The sequence below is a fragment of the Canis lupus genome, chromosome 15 (genome assembly GCF_003254725.2).
Source record: "Canis lupus dingo isolate Sandy chromosome 15, ASM325472v2, whole genome shotgun sequence".
In the NCBI taxonomy this organism is placed as follows: domain Eukaryota; kingdom Metazoa; phylum Chordata; class Mammalia; order Carnivora; family Canidae; genus Canis; species Canis lupus.
Genome location: NC_064257.1, coordinates 49,577,852 through 49,600,670, shown reverse-complemented (window position 1 = coordinate 49,600,670; position 22,819 = coordinate 49,577,852). Strand labels below are relative to the sequence as shown.

Below are 22,819 nucleotides of genomic sequence, written 5' to 3'. Positions count from 1 at the left end.
CACGCGTTCATTCACTCACTCGAAGCAAACGGAATGCCTTCAGGCCAGATACTACGTTAAAGTGCAGGAAATGAACAGTGAACAAGATGGTGCATTTATCTCTTTTTCAAAATCGGGGCATCTGTGGTCCCAGAGAAGAATGTCTCCTGTTTAAAGTATTTAACTCCTTGTCAATGCACCCAAACAAATCATTTTAATTCCAGTTTTGAATGTGACCCCAGTGAGTTGCCGGTTTATGAATGTGGAACCTCCGGCAAGAGAGAACAGAGACCGAGAGCTCTCCTTGCAGGGAAATCTAATCTTGATGTCACGTTTTAAAAATCAATTACATTTGCTAACTCATGCTAAATTAGCCGCAGTACAAAAGCTTTAATTCTGCATACTCCCGATTCCTGAACCACTTTGAGGCTTTGAAGATGAATTCATAAAGACAGGCTTAATTTGTCTGACTAAAAAGCTGGGAATAACTATTCAGTATATCAATATAATTACAGCAACATTAATTTTCAAATTACATACATCACTGACAGTAATTAAAAATAACACACACCTAATATTCACTTTTTTAAGAGAGTATTCTGAAAAGGGCACAGCTGAGATGCAAGCGGAAGCCTGCCTGTACAGAAGGACAGTGCCGTGTGACAGCTGGACACGGAGTCCTGCCTCTAAGAAAGCGGAGCTAGAGGATTGCCTGTGCTGTCCTCTTCTGGGCGGCAGAGAAACATGGAAGAAAAGAGTCTGCAGAATAAAGAGTATTACATAGTTTTGAGAACCTGATTATCAATTTTTATGGCTAAATATTTATATTGTCCTTCCCAAGACTCCGATGCTCAGAGTTGATCCATTCACCCAACCCACAAATATTTCTAGAACATCGACTGTGGACCTATGCAAGGCTGGTGCTGGGGAAAGAGCAGAGAACAAGTCACACCAGGTGAGCTGGACAAAAGAGCCGCTAAGCTAATAAAGACGACTGGGAGGCCCACTGCTCCATGGAGGGACACAGAGGGTGCTGCGGGCACAGGACAAGGAAAAAAGAGCGGCTGCAACAGGTTTGTGGATCATTTTTCCCAGCAGTTTAATGGCACAATGTATTTACTTTAAAAAAAACTTCATTTTGGGGGCACCTGGGTGGTTCAGTGGTTGAGCGTCTGCCTTCAGCTCAGGTCATGATCCCCTGCAGGGAGCCTGCTTCTCCCTCTGCCTGTGTCTCTGCCTCTCTCTCTCTCTCTCTCTCTCTCTCTCTCTCATGAATAAACAAAATCTTTAAGAAAGGAAAAGAACTTTGTTTTTAACCGAAATTTTTCAAAATATAGAGACACTGAACAGCTAGTTGAAAATAACACATCCATCCACTACTTTAGCCTTTTATTGATCCTGATCACAAAAAAAAGTAATTGTAAAACATTATATTTATTCCCTGCACATTAAGCATTAACTCAATATTTCCAATTTATCTTCTCTCAAGGGTCTCCTTAAAAGAAAACTAATCACCATATAAAACCATAAGGATAACAACAGTTCAAAACCACTTTCCTGACAGCAGATTTGTATGGTACTGGTTGAGGTCATGGATTTTAAAATCAGACTAACAGGGTTTCAAACCCAACTCTGCCCTTCACAGAGGTTTCTAGGGTTCAGTTTCTCCAGTGAGCTGATGCAAGAACAAAGAAAATAACACATGGACAGAGACGGGCATCATGGCTCACACACAGCAGTGTCTCCAGGGGAGGGAGGAAAGAGGACATGCACGGAGGGCTAAACACTTCAGGGAAGGTCCATCTTTAACTTGAAACATCTAATGGTACCCGGTTAATTTTAGCAAAAGAAAAAGATTTTCAGCAGATGGCTTTCGTCGGAAGCTAGCAGCAAAGCAGCTGGTGGGGATCATTTGATGCAACTCACCAAAATAAAAAAACCTCATAAATTCTGGGTATGGGATAAATAACTTTCTATCAATGGCTGTATACCTACAGGTTGCTCACTTAAATTTGCATTTCTTGATTTATTTATAGGCTGCTTTCTACTTTTGTCAACATGTTAACAAGTGATGGGGGCATAATCATCAATATTTGGCCAAAAAAATCCAAAGTGACAGGATCATATACAGTTGGCAATCATTTGTTGCGGTGAAATTGTTCCCCAGAGTATTCTCGATCTCCTTTTTTTCTCTCGGAAGAGCTGGTCTTGGCTGTAGAGGCAGCAAAACAAGGCCCTCCTATCAACTACACCAATGAAAGTTTCCAAAAGTGGTCCAGTCTCCAGAAGGAGTCATTACTCTTCCCAAAGCCTGATGCTAACACACTTTGACAACCATACTAATTAGAGAAAGCTTTTTGTCAATTGTGGTCCTTAGCTGGATAGCTAACAGAGTACACTTTTATCTTCAACATAAAGAGTTCTTTTTTTTTTTTTAATTATGTTGTCAGATGTAATTATAGAAAACTGGGTACAAATGAGATTATAGGATCTATCCTAAGGGGCAACTTACCACAAGGAATCTCTGTGTTCCATTCTAGCAAATAAGGTCAGCTGGAGTTGTTGTTTTCCCTCCAATTTTAATGAACTGTATGGTGTTTTAAAACAGGTGTTTGTGTGTTTGTTTTTTTTTTTAATTTTTATTTATTTATGATAGTCACAGAGAGAGAGAGAGAGAGAGGCAGAGACATAGGCAGAGGGAGAAGCAGGCTCCGTGCACCGGGAGCCCGATGTGGGACTCGATCCCGGGTCTCCAGGATCGCGCCCTGGGCCAAAGGCAGGCGCCAAACCGCTGCGCCACCCAGGGATCCCCTGTGTGTTTGTTTTTAAGTAGGCTCCACACCCAGCATGGAGCCCAATGCAGTGGCTTGAACCCTGAGATCACAACCTGAGCTGAAACCAAGAGTCTGATGCTTAACTGACTGAGCCTCCCAGGTGCCCCTAAAACACATTTTTATAAAAGCAACAATTACTCAGTGAAATCTGCTTATAGCACAATAAATGGATATCCTAACATTAAAAACATGCTCCATTCTGCTAATACATTTAAATTTTGATGTATGAAACATATAAAACAGAATAGAAAACCTCTGAGATTTAATAGATTTTAATAATTTGCCATAATTTCTTTGGAGCACTCTTTTTTTCCAAAAAAAATAAAAGCACATTACAAATAGAGCTAAACCCTTCTCCAATCCCATTACCATCTCTTCTCCTTCCTTCATTGACCTTAGTGCATATTATTCCTGTGCATGGTTTTGTACTTTTGCTGTATACATATGTATCCAAAAAAAAAAAAACAGTATACACTAAGATTTTGTGAGTTAAAACTATATGTAAATTTATATAAATACTAATATACTGTATGAAACCTTTTGCTACTTTTTCTATTCAACATGTTTTTAGATTATTGGTGTTCACAGATGTAGATGTAGTTACATGCTAATTAATACATGTGATAATTCATTGGGGTTTTTTTTTTTAAGGTTTTATTTACTTATTTATGAGAGAGAGAGAGAGAGAGAGAGAGGCGCAGAGGCATAGGCAGAGAGAGAAGCAGGCTCCATGCAGGAAGCCTGATGTGGGACTTGATCCTGGGACTTCAGGATCATGCCCTGGGCTGAAGGCAGGTGCTTCAACCACTGAGCCACCCAGGCATCCCTGATAATTCATTTTGAATCCTGAGTAGTTATTCCACTGGTATAGAATGAGCTAGTTCATATATCTTTAATATATTTCTATTCTGCTCTTCCTCAAATCACTATTCTATTGAATCTTTTTGTGTGTACCCTTATAAACATGTGCCAAATTTCCCTAGAGCAAACATCTAGAAATGAAGATGCAGGATCATATTCCATTGTATTAAAAATTGCCAACTATCATAGCTTTCCTGAGTTATCATACCACTTTATATACTCAAGAGTTCCTGTTTTTCCTTGCCCTTGACAACTATTGGTGTTATCAGAGACCCAACAGTTAGCCACCCTGATGAGCATTATCTGGTTTCCCACTGTGGGTTCAATCTGCACTTCCCAATCTAGCAAAGATGAGCACATTTTCATGTTTATTGGCTTTGGGCGTCTTCTGGGAATTGTCCATTCTTATCCTTTGCCCGGTTTTCTAATGGGTTGCTTCATCACTAGCTTATTAATTTGCAGCATTACAAATAGTTCTATGTACTTTGGGTACCAACCATTTATAGTTATGTGTATTGCAACTATCTTCTCCCAATCCATGTTTCTGTTCTTAATTCCAGTCATTTCTTTATGGTTCATGTGTTATAGGATACCTTGATATTTTATTACCAATGTACAAAGCGGTGGTTAGCACATGGGTCCTTGGGCCAGGCTGCCCAGGTTCAGATCCTGATTTTATCTCTTACTAGCCATGTGCCCTTGTATAGATTTACTCAATATCACTGTGCCTCAATTTCTTTATCTATGAAAAGGGTATAACACTCATACCTACAGTTGTGAGGATGAGATGATTTATTACAGGTAAAGCACTAAGAATGGTATCAGGCATATAGTACATTCTCAACAAATATATTACTATTACTACTATTCATAATTATCTGTTATTCCTGGTCTTTTACATACATTTATATGACTTTTAGCATTGATTTGTCGTGTTTCATGAAGAAACCTATTGGGATTTTGATTTAATTCACATTAACACCTTATAAATTACACCTTACAACTGCAAAGGGAAAATGGTATCTTTACGTGGAGAGATATAGTGGTCATCAGCTAAACCAATCAGGTGAGCAAGTGGAGCATCACAAAAGTGAGACAAGCTAACAGCATCACATAATGCTCATAATGAAGTGTACCACGTCACCTGTAAAATAGTCTTACAAACTCAAACCTGAATTTAATCAAGTGCTTAAACCAAGTTTCCAATTTGCAGGATATACCAGGGGTAGAGACAAGTAAAACCACATCAGAAGCAAACCCAGAGTAGGTGGGGCATTTGACAAGATAATAGCTGCTTTGTTAAAAAGTTAGTGCCATGGAGGAAGAAAGTGGCAGGCTGTTATAGATCAATAGTTACTTAGAGATTTGATAGTCAGAAACGTACCTTGTATTGGACTATGGTTTGGAAAAAAAAAACTAAAAATCACTAGGGGCACGACTGAGAAACTAGATATTAGATCATATTACGAATTATTATGTAATTTTCTGGGGTGTAATAATGGTATGATTATGTAGGAGTGTTCTTGTTTGTAAGAGACACATACTGAAGTACTTGATGTCTATGACTTAATTCCAAATGTCTGTATCTTCACTTCAAATGGTACAGCACCAACAAAAAGCGTAGATGATAAACACAAATAGTAACAATCTTGAATGTTAGTGGTGGGTATATGGTATTCATTTCAGTATTCTTCCAAGTTTTCTGTATGTTACTTTTTCTCTCCCATAATAAAAAGTTGTAAAACATATATGGCATTAACTTTATGGACTGATCTGCAGGGAAGTGTCATCCACACGATACCTATAAACTAAACAGCTTTCCATTCATTTAGGTCTTCTTTCATGCCCCTCAGTAAGATTTTATAACTTCCTCTGTAAAGGTCTTTCATATATTTGTTAGATTTATTCAAGATACCTTAGAATTGTGTTGCCTTTGTAAATGACATCTTTTCTAATTGCCTTTTGCATACTGAGCAGGAGAACCACCCGAATGTTTTGATGATTTATTTCGACACCTGCACTCCTTTAACAGAACTATCCAAAACAATTCAAATAAGCCCAAACTCAAACCTCTGTAGAGCTCCCTAACAAAACTGATTTTAGTAAGCTTCTGCCTCCACAGCATTGCTCATATTCAGCCCCTTCCTTCCATTCTCATCTCTATCACTCTTGTTTCTAGACCCTAATGTAACTCCTGACCCCCTGGGCGTCTCCCCATCGTGAGCAAACTCACCCATCCTACACAGTCAGATTCAACTCCTAAAAGAATCCTGATTCTACTGTGTTATGGCTCAAGTTTCTTCAAGAGCTCTCTGCAGTGGATATAGCAAGTATAGTAGGCAGACTAGTGCTCCCCCCCCACACACACACACACTGTCTGTTCCTAATCCCTGAACCTGTGAATATGTTAGGTTACATGGCAAAGGGGAATTAAAGTTGCCTGTCAGCTGACCATTAAATAAGATTATCCCAGATGATCCAGGTAAACCCAATGTGATCACAAGGGTCCTTAAAAGTGGAAGAGAGAGGCAATAGAGCACATTCAGGCAGAGGCGTGAGTACAAAAGGATGGTCAGAGAGTTGTCATACTGCTGATCATGGAAGGGGAGGAAGGGGCCATGAGTCCGGGCATGAGGGAGGCCTCTAGAAGCTGGAGAAGGCAAGGAGATGCACTCACCACGAGAGCCTCCAGAGAGGAGCACAGCATTGCTGATGTCTCGATTTCAGCTCAGTGAGACCTGAGGGACTTCTAACCTACTGTAAGATAATGAATCTGTCTTACATAAAGCCACCAGGTTTTGGTAATTTGTTGCAGCAGAAACAGAAAAGTAATACAGCAATGTACTCCAAAGATGCTTAGATTTAGCAAGAAGTCCCATTCTTACCTATGACATATTCTTGAAAAAGAAATCATAAGAAAGTGCACTATTGAAGGCAATAAGAAAGGGACATTTAATACGCTGGCCCAGATGAAGGGGATCAACTCTTTACTTCCCATCTATCAATCTTTGTACAATTTCTAATTCCACTCATCAGAACCCAGAAGAGGCACACGGTACCCAGAATTTCTTCACTGAAGTTCTAGTTTTCAAAATTTTTACCCATTTGTTTGCTCCCAATTAAATATTCACCAGCAAAAATAAGAATTTAGTAGCATAAAGAAGATTACTGCTTTGAACCTCAAACCAAACACAGTGCATTATTAACTAGAGTTGCTATTAGCATTTTGGGCAAGTCAGTTTTTTACTGTGCAAGAATGTTCCACAAATTATCAGACATGAAGCATCCCTGGCCCCTACACACTAAATGCCAGTTGACCTCCCTCCCCAGCCACCTCATGTCCCTATGATAGCAAAGCGTGCCCCAAAGACATTCCTCATTGCCCTCTCCCCTGGTCAAGAACCACCCATAAAATAATAAATAAAATAAAATAAATAAAATAAAATAAAACAAAACATATAGCATTCATTAATAATGAATCTAATCTACTTATGGCAACTTGCCTGGCCTGTTCCAATAAAATTCATTAATGGTTTTACTATTCCAGCAGAATCAGGCATACTTAAGACAATATAGTTTATCAAGAAGTGTAATGAGGTGACCCATAGAAAGAACAGACAATGGAAATAGACCAGAAGTGTTCACTGAGCTGGGAACACAGAAAGAGCTGTTGCCCAACATTTCCGACAAACACTGACTACAAAAAAAATAATCAGAGTCCTAAAGAATCTTCAGGGTCCCAGACCTGTGACTGTGGTTGGACCAGTGCAACATCTGCAAAGGACCTCATACTTTCCTTCTCACCATGCCGATGAGCAGATTCCTGCTCCCTCAAACTGTAAATACATATTTATTTTTAAAAATAAAACCAGCACATTGTATCTACAATTATGGTCATTATCCTGCTGAGAAACAAATTAATTTGTGAAACGAGCTGAGCAGGCTCACTACACGCCACAATTCTATGGTGCGAAATCAACTTGAAAAGCTAAGAATATAGAAAGTGGAGGTCTTACCAGTCACTCAGGATGTGCTCTTATAAAAAAACTAAAATAGTTCCTAACTCAACAGAAATGACACAAGAAATGGCAACACATATAGTTTCCTCTTGGCTTGTTTTGAGCTGACAATGCTCAGCCAAATAGCATCTCAACTTAAGATTTCTCTGCTCCCTCCAAAAGATTTCCTCCAAGCATCTTTCCTTAGAAGGTGCCAAGTACAACTTGCTGAAAAGAAAGGAATTAAAAAAAAAAAATTTACCAGTAGCACAGTAGAGGAATAAAGTAGGTGGCAGGCACCCAATGAGAGGGACTTACTGGACAAAAGTAGGTGTTCTCCACGATGTGACGGGCCACCATGTTGTTCTCAGCAGACAGAGACATGATGAACAGCAAAGCATCTCGGGCCTGCTGCCCTACTGTCCCCTCTCGGTGAATGAAGGGAATCAGAAGGGAGAAGATGAGGAAGTTGGCTGCCCCTTGGTCCTCACTAGTGTGGAAGAAGAGTTCCAGAATTGATGGATCTTTGGCCAGGATGGAACAAAGCTGATTGAGCAGGACAACCAACTTCCCCTCCACAGCAGGGGTGGTTGTTCCCGAACAAGAGCTCAGCAACATCATCAGGGGCTTTAGGATGGGTTTGTGGTGCAGCAGAGGCTGGTGTGACTGCGTGACCAACATCTCATACATCTTTAGCTGCTCCATTTTAGTCTCGTCGGTAAATTCCCTCCGCAAACTCCAAAGGAAGAGTTTCTCCATGATGTTCTCTGAGACCACAAACTCCAGAATTGGCCCCATCGCAGCATCCTTGGCTTGCTCTTCAATGAGCAAGAAGAGCATGTGTTCTACATAATTCTGTACAGCACTGGCCTCATCTGGAGGGATGGATCCATATTTTGCCTGGGTGTTCTTCAAGGGGTCATGCTTCTCTAAGATCTTCACAACCTGTAACCAATTCCAACATCTGTCATCTATCTATTGTTTACCATAATTACAAAAACACACCACCACTGACTTGTCATACCTTCATGGAAAATGCAGAAGCCATGGCCACAGTAAGGTAAATAATGAAGGGGCACCTGGATGGTTCAGTTAAGCATCTGACTTCAGCTCAGGTCATGATCCCAGGGTTGAGCCCTGCATTGGGCTCCTGCTCGGCAGGGTGTCTGCTGGTTCCTCCCCCTCTGCCCCTCCCCCCTGCTCGTGGTCTTTCACACTCTCTCTCAAATAAATAAATAAAATTTTAAAAGAGAAAAGATAAATATGAACGCTGTGTGTCTCTCTCATGAGAATAAAATGAAGCAGTTAAACTACAGAAAGCATATGTTTGAAGGTGCTCATTTAGAAAAGTTATCAATTTTGGCAATCTAAATGTCAAAGATGATAGTATGGTTATAAAAATTAAGCTACATCCATTCATAAGCTTTTATTATTATGAGAACTATTGAGCAAAATGAAAAATTGTGATACAATAGATGAAAAGTTATTTATATATTTTTAGATCCATCATTACCAACTATGTCAATAGTCATTTTTGCATTCAAAATCATGACAAGTCCTCAATTCTTTTTCTGAACTGTCAAGAATATAATATTGCTTTTTAATTTTAAAATACATGAAGTAAGTAAGACTGCCTGTGCATGTTCTTCTACAAATAGAGTTGATTCGGAGGTTCCAACAGGGAAACACAGCTCTTCACATGCCCTCGACAGAACATTCCTCCCTCCTCTACTTGGATGGGCACCCTCTTCCACCAACCATGCAAGTTTAGGAAGGATGAAAGGAAACTGATGAACAACAGACACATACCTAGCAGAATCAACCCTAGCCTATGGCATATGCTGCAACTAAAAAAAAAATAATTAAAAAAATTTTTTAAATGAAGATTTTGAACCTTGTGTTGTTTGAAACCAGAAAAAGCTCTGAGATGACTAATTACAAAATAAATCCCTAACATAGCAAGTTTCTGTTTGAGGCGATAAAAAAGTTTTGGAAACAGTGGTGATGGTTGCACAACACTGTAAATGTAGTTAATGGCATTGAACTGTACATTTAGAAAAGGCTATGATGGCAATCTTTGTTATACATGTTTTACCACCAAAAGCAAAAATCGACTGATGGTAAAATATAAGTAAAGCTCCAATTAGGTCATGTGACAGCCCTGGTGTTTCTCTCCCTTACCACTGCTGGCTAATGAATGCTTCCTACCTCTCTCCACCTGTCAAGACTTACTTCTACTTTGGGACCTAGAAATTAAAAGAATTCTTTTATCCTTGGGATGCCTGGGTGGCTCAGCAGTTAAAGCATCTGCCTTCGGCTCAGGGCATGATCCTGGAGATCCAGGATCGAGTCCCGCATCAGGTTCCCTGCATGGAGCCTGCTTCTGTCTCTGCCCCTCTCTCTCTCTCTCTCTCTCTCTCTCTCTCTCTTTATGTCTATCATGAATGAATAAATAAATAAATCTTTAAAAAAAAAAGAAGAATTCTTTTATCCCAACTCCCATGTAACTGTCTGACTTGGAATTTTTATGATAATATCCCACTCAATCTACTTCTTTAAAATGTATACACATAATTTTTAGACAACCCAAAGCCTTATCAATGACTTTATCTTTGTTCCCTTCTGCCTTCCTAAACTGCATGCTATGGGGATTATGTTTGTCTTTTGCAGTACCCTCCTGACCCAGTTCTATAACATGCTGTTACATGTTCTATATTTAGGTTAAAGAATTTTTGCAAGTCACTGGGGAAGCTGGCAAAGATACAATGCTATGTCAGCATGCATGAGCAATGAGAAAAATTTATTTCTCGGGGAAAGGTTTAAGTTTTTCCCCTGTCAGAAACAAGGCAATGGAGCCTTTACAGACCAGGCAAGTGTATCCTTACAGAATGACTAGATCTCTACAGAATCTGTAATCTCTATCAACCTCCATTATAAAATTAATAATGATTAAAATAAAATTAAATTAAATTAAATTAATAATGCTATCACAAAGGAAAAAAAATCATTCCAACACCTGACTTGACATTTGCAATGAGAAAGGCCTTCAGTTAGCAGCTACCCGGGTGGTACATGGCTCAGTGAGTGGTGTCCTTGGTGTCTTCACTGGATGTCCCATCTCCTTTGCAGTATGCCAGACTCCAGAATCCCACACCCCACACCCCCAGCCTCCCCCAACCTCCCAGAAGTCCTCCAGAATTCCTCTGAGGCCTGACGACCTCACTGGCAGAAATGCTAGGGCCTGGCTGGTCTTTCCCTCTGCTCTGGCCTTGCCAACTTCACACGGCACACGACCACAGTACTGCACTTGTCCAAAAGGGGTCTCCACCTCGACATGCATGTTTTCCAGCCCCAAAAGCTCTGACTTTAGGGCTCCACATTCTCAAGAATAAATTAGCAACACACTTTGTTGGTTCTATAATTTCAAAGTCCACATATTGAGTTTAGTTATGAGAGCTATCTATACAGGTGGGCCTCGGGGTAGAAATGTAATTATACTTCTCATGTGCTCAGACTGTCTAAACTGTCTAGAATTGAAACTGTGCTTTATACACTGTTGGTGGTGGGGCAAATTAGCTCAATCCTTCTGGAAAACAATTTGGCAATATCCAACAGAAGCCATAAAATTGTTACTGCCCTTTGACTTGTTAAGCTCACTTTGGGGAAAATGCCCCAAGGAAATGATCCAAAAATAATTTGTTAAGAAATGTTCATGTCAATGATATTTTCAATAATTAAAAAATAAAAATACCATTGACCCAATCAACAATAAGAGAATTATTATCAAAATATTATATCACCCTACAATAAAGCTATTAAAAATAAACACTAAGTGAATCATTACTAAATTATTACATGCAAATGTATATATGAAATCGTTTAGGTTAAAAACTAATATACTGACTGACAAATAGACACATGATCAGGAGTGAGTCTAGAAAAGATATAAATGGGATTTTATAGTTAAGTAGTTCTTCCCCCTTAAATTGATCTAATTTCATAATATAAATAAAAATAAAAGTAGACAAAGTAATCTTGTACTAATGTCTTTTACTGAGTTAAAAATAATTGAAATCTAATTTGCTGAAATTCCTAAGCCATATAAATTTACACGTGTGTATACGTACCTGTACTACATGCATGCCTCCAAGTATTTCTTACATATCTAAATGTGTGTAAGCAATATATGGAAAATCTATGTACATGGGCACAAAGTACATTCTTCTCAAAATTTATTGTCATTTATATTAATTTTCAACCATATTCCTTTGCAAACAGACCTACTTTTTTGTTGTTATGAAAAATCTTTTTAAAAGAGAACAGAGGTTTTTATACAGAATGCAAGCAATTTAGCCACTGTTAAATTGAAGCATCTTTGCCCTCTTTATAGTTGTAAGCTCCTCTACACCACCTCATGGGCCAATGGGCAGAGAAAGGTGAGAACAGAGCTGTAATAACCCACAGAGGCAGAAGGTTTGTTGATCTTCTGGAATGGAGCGGACATAGTAAGAGCCCTCACTCATTCGCAACCCTGGCCGGGCGGTGTCACTGCCTGGAAGAGGGTGTGTTACAGCAAGGCCTGTGAGTCAGGGAATCCACAGCTCAGCACAACGCTAATTAGCCTGCTGACACATATCCTTAACCTCTCTCCTTGGGTGTCAGGACTCGCCCAGGCCACCTCCCCTTCCCTTCCCGACAGACACACCCACGACCTGCTTTTACGAGTGGGCTCTCGGGGCCCATACCCAGGGCCTGGTGCCCAACCTGACAGGGAACGCCTAAGAAGCTTCTTGGCTAGAGCACACTATGCACTGAAACGCCAAAGACCCTCTGACGTCCCAAGTGTGCTGCACAGTGATGGATTCCTGATGTGACCTGGACTTTTCCTTACTCTTTCCTTTAGTGCTGTCATCTCACATCACTTCCACCAAACCCCAATATTCCTGTGTCCTGACTTCTCCCTGCTGCCTACTTTCACCCGTTTATCTACTCAGATCTCCCAGTACTATGGACCTATGGTCCCATGCTGCTCCCCGTGGCTTCCCCAGGCCAAGCACATTCCCCTGAGTATCCTCTAACTTAGGCTTTCAACCTTGCCACAGCTCTCCCAGCCCTGGCTTCTTAGCTGTATACTGTCTCAGGGATTCAGTTCAGGGTAAAAAAAATACCACTAAAGAAGCTGGAGAGACCCAAGGACAGACGAGAGGGAAAGCAAGCAAAACATGCTGTGCAAAGATTTCCTTTACAAGTTCACTTCTTTAGGTTGAAGATGCTATTTAATAAAGCAATCAGTCCCTGATAAAGCCCAAGCCCATTAAGAAAGCCAGCTAAGATTGGAAATAGCATTCTAAATGTTTCACCAATCATAGCTAGGCATTTGTTGGTCTATAAACTTTAATAAATACCAGCTGGTATATATATATGTGTGTGTGTGAATCATGAGCTTGGATCACATAGATCCTCACATAAATGATCAAAATTCTAAAAAGTAACAAATACATTAAAAAAATCGACAGTGTGAACAATGGTACACAAATCATCATCTGACCAATACAGCTAAATTTTAACCTAACTTCAAAGTCATTTGCCTGGTAAGTATGAAGGTTATTAGGGGTAAATGAAATTAACAAAGAGCATATTTCTTTCATTAAGGATATCCTATCAATTACTTCTATCCTTAGCTCTAAAGATGGTTCCCATCAGTCAGTAATAACAGGCCTGAATTCCAAATATTCACAAATTCTAAATAGGAAGCTCAAAGCTTTCAGAATGAAAGATCCACATAATCACTCCTCCAGCTAACAAATGATTATTCTTCATGGTAAACACAAGTATTTACCTGTCAGATTAGCTTTGACTCCATCTTAATATTGTTTTATGTCTTACATACATGCATGTATTAAGAGATGATTACTTATGCCACTTTGGTTAGAGCCTAGTTATTTCAAGAAAGTCACATGAATACAACCCATACTTCAAAATCCTTTGGAATGCTAATTTAAAGTGGCACCGTGGAAAAAACCAAGTTACTAAGCAACATTTTCCATCACACAGAAGGAGGGCAGGCTTTTGCGATCTTAAGCCAATTTCCACTTAATGTACCAAATAACTACAACAAAAGTGAATTTCCATCCAGTCCTTGATCATCACTTAACAGCCATGTCTTTCAATCTGACACATTCCTGGTACACCTATTGCCCTGAGAGACATGTACTGAGTCATTTATTTTATATTAAGATAACAGCCCAATAATACACACATGTTTGTACAATTTGGTTTATTTCAGCTCCTGTCCCAAACTCCAGAGGCATACCTCAATCTGGGACAAAACAGGGTAAAGTATCTATACACCATACGTCCTTGGGACCAAAGATGGTCTAGCACTAATGCAACAAAGAAACATGGTAGGACCGTCAATCAATAAAATAACACAATAAGCTAATTCTTCACTTGTGTATGTTTTTTAAATTTAGGTATTAGGGAAAGGATTCGAAAGTAATGATCTATGTAATAATATTCCATTCCATGGCAAAAACAGACTTATCACTGAGCATACAGTGGGTGAGTTGCTGACATTTTCACATGTTCAACCACTTTAAAGTCCAACAGAAGCACAAGTTAATGCCTCGGCCCTCTAAAGAAACGTAGCTTTTGTTCTGCTTTACTGTCTACTGTCAAGTTTAGAGTACTTGAAAAGCTGAAACATAAATTTTTTAAATGTTAACAAACATCACTTGACTAAGATATTAAGATCAGGTTCTCTAATATTTCCCAACTCTTCATCTCTCAAAGACTTCATTTATTTCTATCATTTAGTCTATGACAAGGCAAAGAAAGACCAAAAGAATGAAGATGAATGGAAGAAGAAAACCGGTTTCACAGGGAACAGGTCAAAATGCACATCTCAAATCCATATATAAGTGCTCTACACTTCTTTAATAGAACCAGGCTACTTGAAGCTCTACACATGATACTATACTTAAAACACAGTACTTATTTTACATTATTATGGGAAGACATTTGACTTAACTGTTTTTCCTATCCCCATCCTCATCAAGAAGAAAAAGGCTACACTAGCTTTACTTCATCAACCACCATTACTCTAGTTGAGCTCTGAAATTTTCTTAGCTTAAAAATTGTATAACCACTTATTTTTGGAGGCTGAGGGTGGTGAGGAGCAGCTCTGGGCTACTGACTAACCAGAAGCATCCAGAAATATGCATTTACACTTGATTTTTTTTTTAAGATTTATTTATTTTTATTTGAGTAGAGGGAAACGGCAACGAGAGAGAGAGAGAGAGAATCTCAAGCAGACTCCTCACTGAGCATGGAGCCCGAAACAGAGCTCCATCCCAGGACCCTGAGATCATGACCTGAACCAAAATCAAGAGTCAGATGCTTAACCAACTGAGCCACCCAGGCATCCCCCACTGATTTTACTTTTATCCCATCACCTCTGTCTTCCTGGCTCTAAGAGTAGACACCATTGAGTATATAACCAATACTGACTGATTCGATGTTTGAAAAGAGAGGACAGAGAATGAATAGAGCAAGGTCCGTGAAGCTTCACAAAGTACAACTCTGCCATTATGAAAAACAAGCGGTGGCTTAATTCACAAGGCAATATAGTTGAATATTTTTTTTAATTTATTTATTAGAGTGAGTAGAGGGGCAGAGGTAGAAGCAGACTCTCGGCTGAGCAGGGAGCCTAACTCAGGGCTCAATCCCAGGGACACGGGGATCATGACCTGAGCCACAGGCCAGCCACTTAACCAAGTGAGCCACCCAGGTGCCCTAGTGGAATAGTTTATCTGGTGGACCAATCCTTCTTACTTCTTGCTCTCTCTTCCACTCAAAAGAAGCAAAGAAGCAAAGGCAAGGGATAAAAATGATGGTCCATGAGACTATAAACTATTCTTAGAGACTACTACAAAAATTAAACACACAGCCCCCCAAATCACACATCATTAAATCCAAGTCCAAAGATCTTATGAGAAAATTATAGAATGTTTTATTATTAGTGTACGCTCAAAGCTGTTTCCTATATCACCTAGCTCTTCTGAAGTTGTATTTCACCTTTGTTGTCTCTCAGTTCAACAATTTATTGAACATCTACAATAGGCTTACCTTATTCTTGGGACTGGAGATGTAGGTAAACTACAAATGGTCTCTGATCATGAGGAGCTTGAAATGACTTTGGGAAGAAGCTACTGTACATGTAATTTTAATAAAACATGGTTGGCATAACAGCAAAAGAGCACTCAGGATGCTGTTGGAGCTTAGAGTGGAAGCATCAAAGAGCATGGAAGGTACAAGGAAGGTTTCCTAAAAGAACTGATGTCCCCAAAGAGCTCTTAAGAGGGAGAGGCATTTAACCAGGGGGTAGGATATTCCAGGCAGGAAGAAGAGGAAATGCCTAAGGCAGAGAAGCCTGAAATAGCCTGACGCACACTGCCTAAGAGTGGGGGTGGTTAGGAACTCCAAGTAATGCTGCATCTCTGGAGACAAAATCAGAGACAAGGAGTGAAATGAGGTCAGACCATAATGACCCTGTGTGCCATCCTGGCCTGTAGGTGCCCTGAAATGTCCAACTAGAAAAATGATACGGGCAGAGAGCAACTTGCTGAGATGGCATCTCAGAAAGAGAGAGGAAGTATAGGCCAAGGGCTGCTTCCAATAGCCTGGATTCTCCAGGGTTGCCGTGAGGAATGTAACTATTCCTGAATGTCCACTAGAGAACCCTTCTGGAGATGTCATGAGATCACAGGACCCAGGGACCAATTTGGAAACTCAAGTGCAAGACTGGGCCATTTCAGGTCTCTGCACTGGCATGCCTCCCAAATCACAGACTGCCTTGGATGATGGCTGGTTGTGTAACAAGCTGTCCCTGACAGGCTGCAAGGTGTAGGTGGGCAAGCGGATATCCTCCTCCATCAAAGTTTGCTTTTTAAGTCAAGGTCTGGAACAGAAGCTACTAGTAAACAGTGGAACAAAACCTGTCAAATATATGTTAATTGTGCTGAATTTGTACTGAAGTACCCTAACAAACAGAAGAACTCAGATACCACAGACTTCTGTCGACTTCATTTTCCCTAATTTAACACATAAAAAGCATGGTGCTTGCCAGCTAATGGAACCCTTCAGTAAATACAATGCTGTCACTCAGTTCTGATGAGGCCACATCTCTTGCCAGCCTTACAGGTTTCCTTGGGTTGCCTCAGGGGAACCCAGGGGCTGTCCTCACAGGAGTCATAGGAGTTTATATCAGACTTTAGCTTACTTCCCAGTCATCTCAAGCGTTCTGCATGCACTCCCAGCCAGCACAACTCTCAGCAAAGTGCTAATGTATGAAACTCCCAAACAGTGAGTATCATTTATTCCTATCAACTGAAAGTCTCCTGCCTTACCTCTCACAGAGCCCTTTATCTCTGTTTTGCCCTGACTTTTCACCCTTTTTTGTACCACCAAAGAGCCAAAGCTGAGCATTTCTTCCCAGTACCCCTTCTCTAACATGTTCTTTTCATTTGTCATCAAAACCTTCCTTTCCTACAGTCAGGCTAGCAAAATCTCAGTTTCTCCACTTCCCAAGCCATTTTCACAGGTAATAGTCCTGTCCTTTGACTTAATTCCTGTAATCACTGCTATTCATTTTCTAATAATGTATCTCACCTTGTCATCCAAATTAGCATCATATATGCATCAACATATGTCATCCATATATTCGTTAAAAGCCCATATCATGGCTACCTGTTTAGCCTACAATGATGTATCCATAGTTGGGGCTAGTAAATCTCCACTTAACAATAATTGTGTTGACATCCCCATGCATTTCTTTGAGCCATATTTTTATTCATAAAGGTAACAAAAAGGCCCTCAAGAGCCTTTCTTGGAAGTAGACAGAGGCTGCGGGCACTTTACAGATTTACTTAAAAGGAAAAGTCGAGTCTAAAGAGGTTAAGCTAGTTAAAGGAATGGTTGAAACAAGAGTAAGACCAGAGCGTCCCCATTTTACAAAAGGAAGCATTTAATAACTTAACACCATTCCCTCTGACAAAGTTATCCTTACCCTTAGCTCTACCTTTTTCTGTACTCAAAAAGGGTACCATGCTTCAGATAACCCAAAATGTTTGATAACGCTGAAATCATTCATATCAAATATGGGAATGAGTAATATGATTCTAGGACCAACATATACTCCTTCAGCAATGTGAAAGAATATTTACACATTCCTGAATTAAGACTCTCTAGCAGTACTCTAGCAGCTTGGAGAAAGCTTGCCCGGGATGGAATTTGACAGGGCAAATGATCCATCCACATAAAATCAAGAGGGTGATGATAGATCATGTCTTTGAAGAGTGGCACAGAATGCTAAATGGATCACATCACAGATCCTCCACCAGGAATGCTTACAATTTTTACACAATATTTTTTACACAAATACACGAAATGGGCCCAGAGACAAGACTATGTATTAGAATGATAGGCTTTTTCAGCCAAATGAAATTACTGAGGCTGGAAATATTCTCAATATAAAACATCTGTGCACTCCTACCATTTAAAAAAATGAGAGCAAATCATTATTAGATACATTTATAAATGTGCACATACTAATATGTGACCATATTATGTACTTTATAAAAACAAAATAGAAATTTTTCAAAGATAAAGTTAAAAATAGGCCTCCTAAAATACTCTTCCCACATCCAGTGGACTAACGGGCACATCCCTTAGGGTTCACAACCTCACTTGGAGTCGGCACGTTAAACTACTTATAAAAGTGCAAAGTCAAAGATAATTGCTCTATCTGGAAAACTCCTGAATTATTTTCCTCCCTTTGCTAAATCCAGAGCAAATCCATTAAGATTCTAATAGCAAAAAGTCAGAGAATGGGAAATGCATAAAAAATCTTGGAAGCTTTACACTAGTGACAAGAAGCTACAAAGTGTAAAAGACCCAGAAGCAGAATTGATTTTGTTTTTGATCTAAACTGTGTCCCCCATAATTGCTGTGATTTGCAGGCTCAGTGCTTTAACCCCTGTGCTGTTTCCGGCCACAGAAAGGAACTGGGTAGTCATTAAAAAACTGTCACATAAATAGCTACTTACCGGCTCACCTAGGGAGTGTAATGTTGGACAAGTAGTAAAGAAGACCAATTTTATTTATTTTACTACTTGTAAACTCCCTGAGGAAAGTAGTGAGCTGATAAATTTTCTAAACATTCAACCCTTAATTGTCTATACAAGCAGATCCGAGCTACAGAGAAGTCAAACTGAATGATCAAAAAACTTTTATAATCAGCTTTGTAATGAATTCAGATACTGCCAGGCATCCTCTTTCCTTAAATTACACAGAGACCACCAGCCCGAAAAACAGTAGAGCATAGAGGTCAAGTACACAAGTTGAGGGACCAAGGTCTACATACTTGCTTAGAAACTCACTGCCTATAGAACCTCAAGCAAGTTCCTCTACATCTATAATCTTCCATTCCCTCATCTATAAAATGAGGAAGCTAACACTAACGGGTTTGTGGAGAAGAGCAAATGACATAACGCTTTTGAAGTACTCAGCACAGCACTTGGTAAATATTTAATACATGTGTACTTTAGCACTGTTAGAGTGTAAGGACTAGATGGAAATCAGCAGGGAGGAGGGAAACAGTCTGTAATCACGGTCAAGTCTATTGCAGAGTGACGTAAAAGTCACTGTAAGGCCAATGGCTGTTCTTCCAAAAATACCTGAGGAATATGTATGTTCCCTAATTGCTTTGATGGAAACCATGGTTTTCAAACAGATATCTAATCTATGAAAGAAAAAAAAAAACAAAAACAAAAAAAAACAAGGAAAGTTGCCTTTCTTCCTACCTGCGAGAGTTCAGCTTCCTATATTTCTGGGAGGCCTAGACACCTATCACAGAGGTAGGAAACCCCTGGTTCAATGTGATAGAGGCCTCGAAGGCTACCTACACCAGCAAAAAAAGTGCAACTCATACATTACCTGCGCCCAGTGGTTTTTAAATACAATCATGCATGTTTCTGGGTCAACTCCCTGCAGGCTCACAGCCTGCTGGAATTTGTTCTCTGTAGTAACCGATGACATCATAAACCTTCGTAAATCAGTGCTTCTAAGTCATAGTTAATTTTCGGGAAAATTTGGCAAACAGTCACTGACTTTCAAGTATCATATAAGAAATGTAACTTCATCACATTTCACTGTCATCTTCTGAAACCTGTAATGACAATAACAAAAATGCATCTCATTATTAAATAGGACACTGGCCATTAAATTTAAATCAAAGCATAGACATTTTCAAAGTCCAACACAGAACAAAAATATCTACAAAATAGACATTTCTACCCAATCTATAGGCTCCCCTATTTTCTCTTACCTTGCTATTGAAAGTATAAAATAATGATGGTACCAAAACTACATGCATATATTAAACAATTATTGGGTTTATTTTCTCTACTACCTTCAACCACAAACCCCTAGATAATAATTCTAATCATTCAAATCTAATTTCTATAACTGAGCAAGAAACTATGTATGATACCATTGTCTGTGGAATTTAAAAATATCCAGAACAGGAAAGCCATTAGTTAATAGTGACAGAAATAAATACCCTGATGCAACCTGGGGTAGTTGTAAAATAGCACCCAAATTGGTAGGTCCAATATGATTGAATTTTTTTTAATCAATGGCTGTCATAATGGAATTGAAAGTATTCTCAGTCATTTCATAGCTATAAAACAAGTTAAATTTTCTGGCTTTTCTGAAAAATAATAGAATTCCAAGTAACCTTGACAAATCAGAGATAGAAATGATCCATCAAAAACAAGATAGTGCTTACTCAGAGTACAAGGTAGCACACCTACAAATGAAAAATTAATTATGTGGCTAAAATATGAAGAAAGTCTGACTACTGCAGAGCCAGTCGGGAGGAAAAAGACATTGAGGTCAGAGAGCATGATCCAGTTGTGTGGGGCTAACTCGCAGAGAGAAGCAGTAAGATGATGTCAGTATCTCACCAGTTTGATCGCCCCACAAAAAGGACTGGGTACAGTTCCAAATACTATTTTTTGGGTAAAGTGATTACACTATAATTATTAGTGCAATGGAAAACAAAATCCATGATTAAATTTCCAGACTTGTAGTGCCAACAAACAGCAACTTTCAACTGAGTAATACGAAGGATATTACAAGGAGAACACTGGTCAACTGTTCGTTCTACAAACAATAAAATGTGAGAAAGGGGGCTGGAGGCGAGGATTTGGGTTAGGCCTAGGGGTCAGGTTCTTTGTGAGGAGTGGAATTGAACACTAGAAAATAGTTAAGGAATATTCAAAACAAGTGCTTCTGTTGGGGGCAGGAGGCTAACCATTCAACATTCATATCTTGAAAAAAAAATGTATGGACATAAGAACAGAAAACTTGCTAGAGTTGATCATTCTGAGGAAAGGAAACATTGTTCAAGGAGAATGGAAGAGGATTAAAGTTTGCAGAAAGAAGAAGGCCTGTTTGAGGAAGGCGCACAGAAATTATATACCTGAGGGAAACAGCTTGTGTGTATCTTCTAGGACTACATTTTATTATTCAAATTAGTGAATTCTCCAACATGTAATTCCTATTAATACAAATTTGTTTTCTTTTTTTAATATTTTATTTATTTATTCATGAGAGACACAGAGAGAGAGAGAGGCAGAGACATAGGCAAAGGGAGAAGCAGGCTCCCTGCAGGGACTCGATCCCAGGACCCAGGATCACGAACTGATAGCCTCAACCACTGAGCTATCCAACTGCTCCAAATTTATTTTCAATAAGACATTGCCCACTGCCAACAATGCTCTTTGCCACTGAGAGGCATGTTTTATTGGGCCCATCTGGTATTTTAAAAACCAGGAGTGGCCTCCCTATACACACAGAGTACATGTCCCCACTCTTCCCTAGGATCCTAGTGTCAGCCTCTTCACCTCACTTTTGGTTACCAGGCTGGTCCTCAGAGGTAACAATTCAATGTCCAGACCTGTTTTAAGTGATAAGACATGAAAGAAGTTCTTATTCAACTCCCTCATTGTCTTAAACATAATATTTCTGTGAAAATGTCCTTTCTTCAGATGATGTAATGATAATAACAGGAAAATCAGAGCATTTTGGTTTATCCCAGAGGTTCGAAAAGTACAACTCCTTGAAACTCCTTCCAGCTCCAGGGTTCTCAGATTCATCTTCAAATATATGAGACGAACATTCAACATACCAACTGCTTCTAAATTGAAATTAGAAACATGCTCTCAAAGGTCTGTTAAGTTCATTCTCAAAGGGACTTTGCATGGAATCTTTTCAGATAGCAAGACTGCATTACAGATGAGATCAATATCTTAGCTAAAATCATAAACTACGAGTTAGTTTGGATGGAAATCAAAAGTAAGTCTCTTGATTCCCAGTCCAGAGTTCTTTCTAGAAATCTATATTCTCCTTTCTCCTGGCTGTAATCCCTGGCCCTATTCCCTTAAGGAAGCTCTCTCTTCTCTGAGAAAAGTGCATCTCACTTGGATGATGCTTATCCAATCATACTTTTGAAGCAGATGCCTGAAGACTCTAAACACAGGCAAGTCAAGCAAGCTACATTTAAGAAGGAAACACTATGCCAGAAGATTCTATAAATGAAAATACTTCCGAATACACCCAGAGACAAAAGAGCTGGATATTTCCACTCTCTTTCTCTCTTATTCCCATGATAGAATATTAAAGCACTAGCACTTCCCCAGGGCAATATAAAACTAAAAGCGAGAGATGGCTCCATATTTATGAGAGACATATAAGGGCGTATTTCCTCAAGCGCCAAGGTTTTCAATATATTTCTGCATTTGCCTATTCTTGGGCTTTACTCTTTTCCTTTTTGCATTTCTCCATTCCAAGTTTTTATTTAATTCTGAGAGCACAGCTAAAAGTCCCAAGTGAAGGATGTCTAGGTGGCTCAGTGGTTGGGCATCTGCCTTTGGCTCAGGTTGTGATCCCAGGGTCCTCGGACCGAGTCCCACATCGGGCTCCTTGCATGGAGCCGGCTTCTCCCTCTGCCTATGTCTCTGCCTCTCTCTCTCTCTGTCTCTCTAATGAATAAATAAATAAAATCTTTTTAAAAATTAAAAATTA

The 22,819-nt window shown here is 39.4% G+C and overlaps 1 protein-coding gene across 7 annotated transcripts in view; it reads right to left on the bottom strand.

Moving 5' to 3' along the window:
• FHIP1A (FHF complex subunit HOOK interacting protein 1A) overlaps window positions 1–22,819 on the bottom strand; it is a 233,138-nt gene that overhangs the window by 71,291 nt on the left and 139,028 nt on the right. For all 7 annotated transcript variants that reach the window (XM_035698860.2, XM_035698864.2, XM_035698865.2 and 4 more), the window contains 2 exons: window positions 19,667–19,898; window positions 7,991–8,617 (listed from right to left, as the gene is read on the bottom strand). In XM_035698860.2, the coding sequence (XP_035554753.2) occupies window positions 7,991–8,617; window positions 19,667–19,771 (732 nt within the window). In that variant the 5' untranslated portion in view covers window positions 19,772–19,898. The remainder of the gene's footprint in view (window positions 1–7,990; window positions 8,618–19,666; window positions 19,899–22,819) is intronic.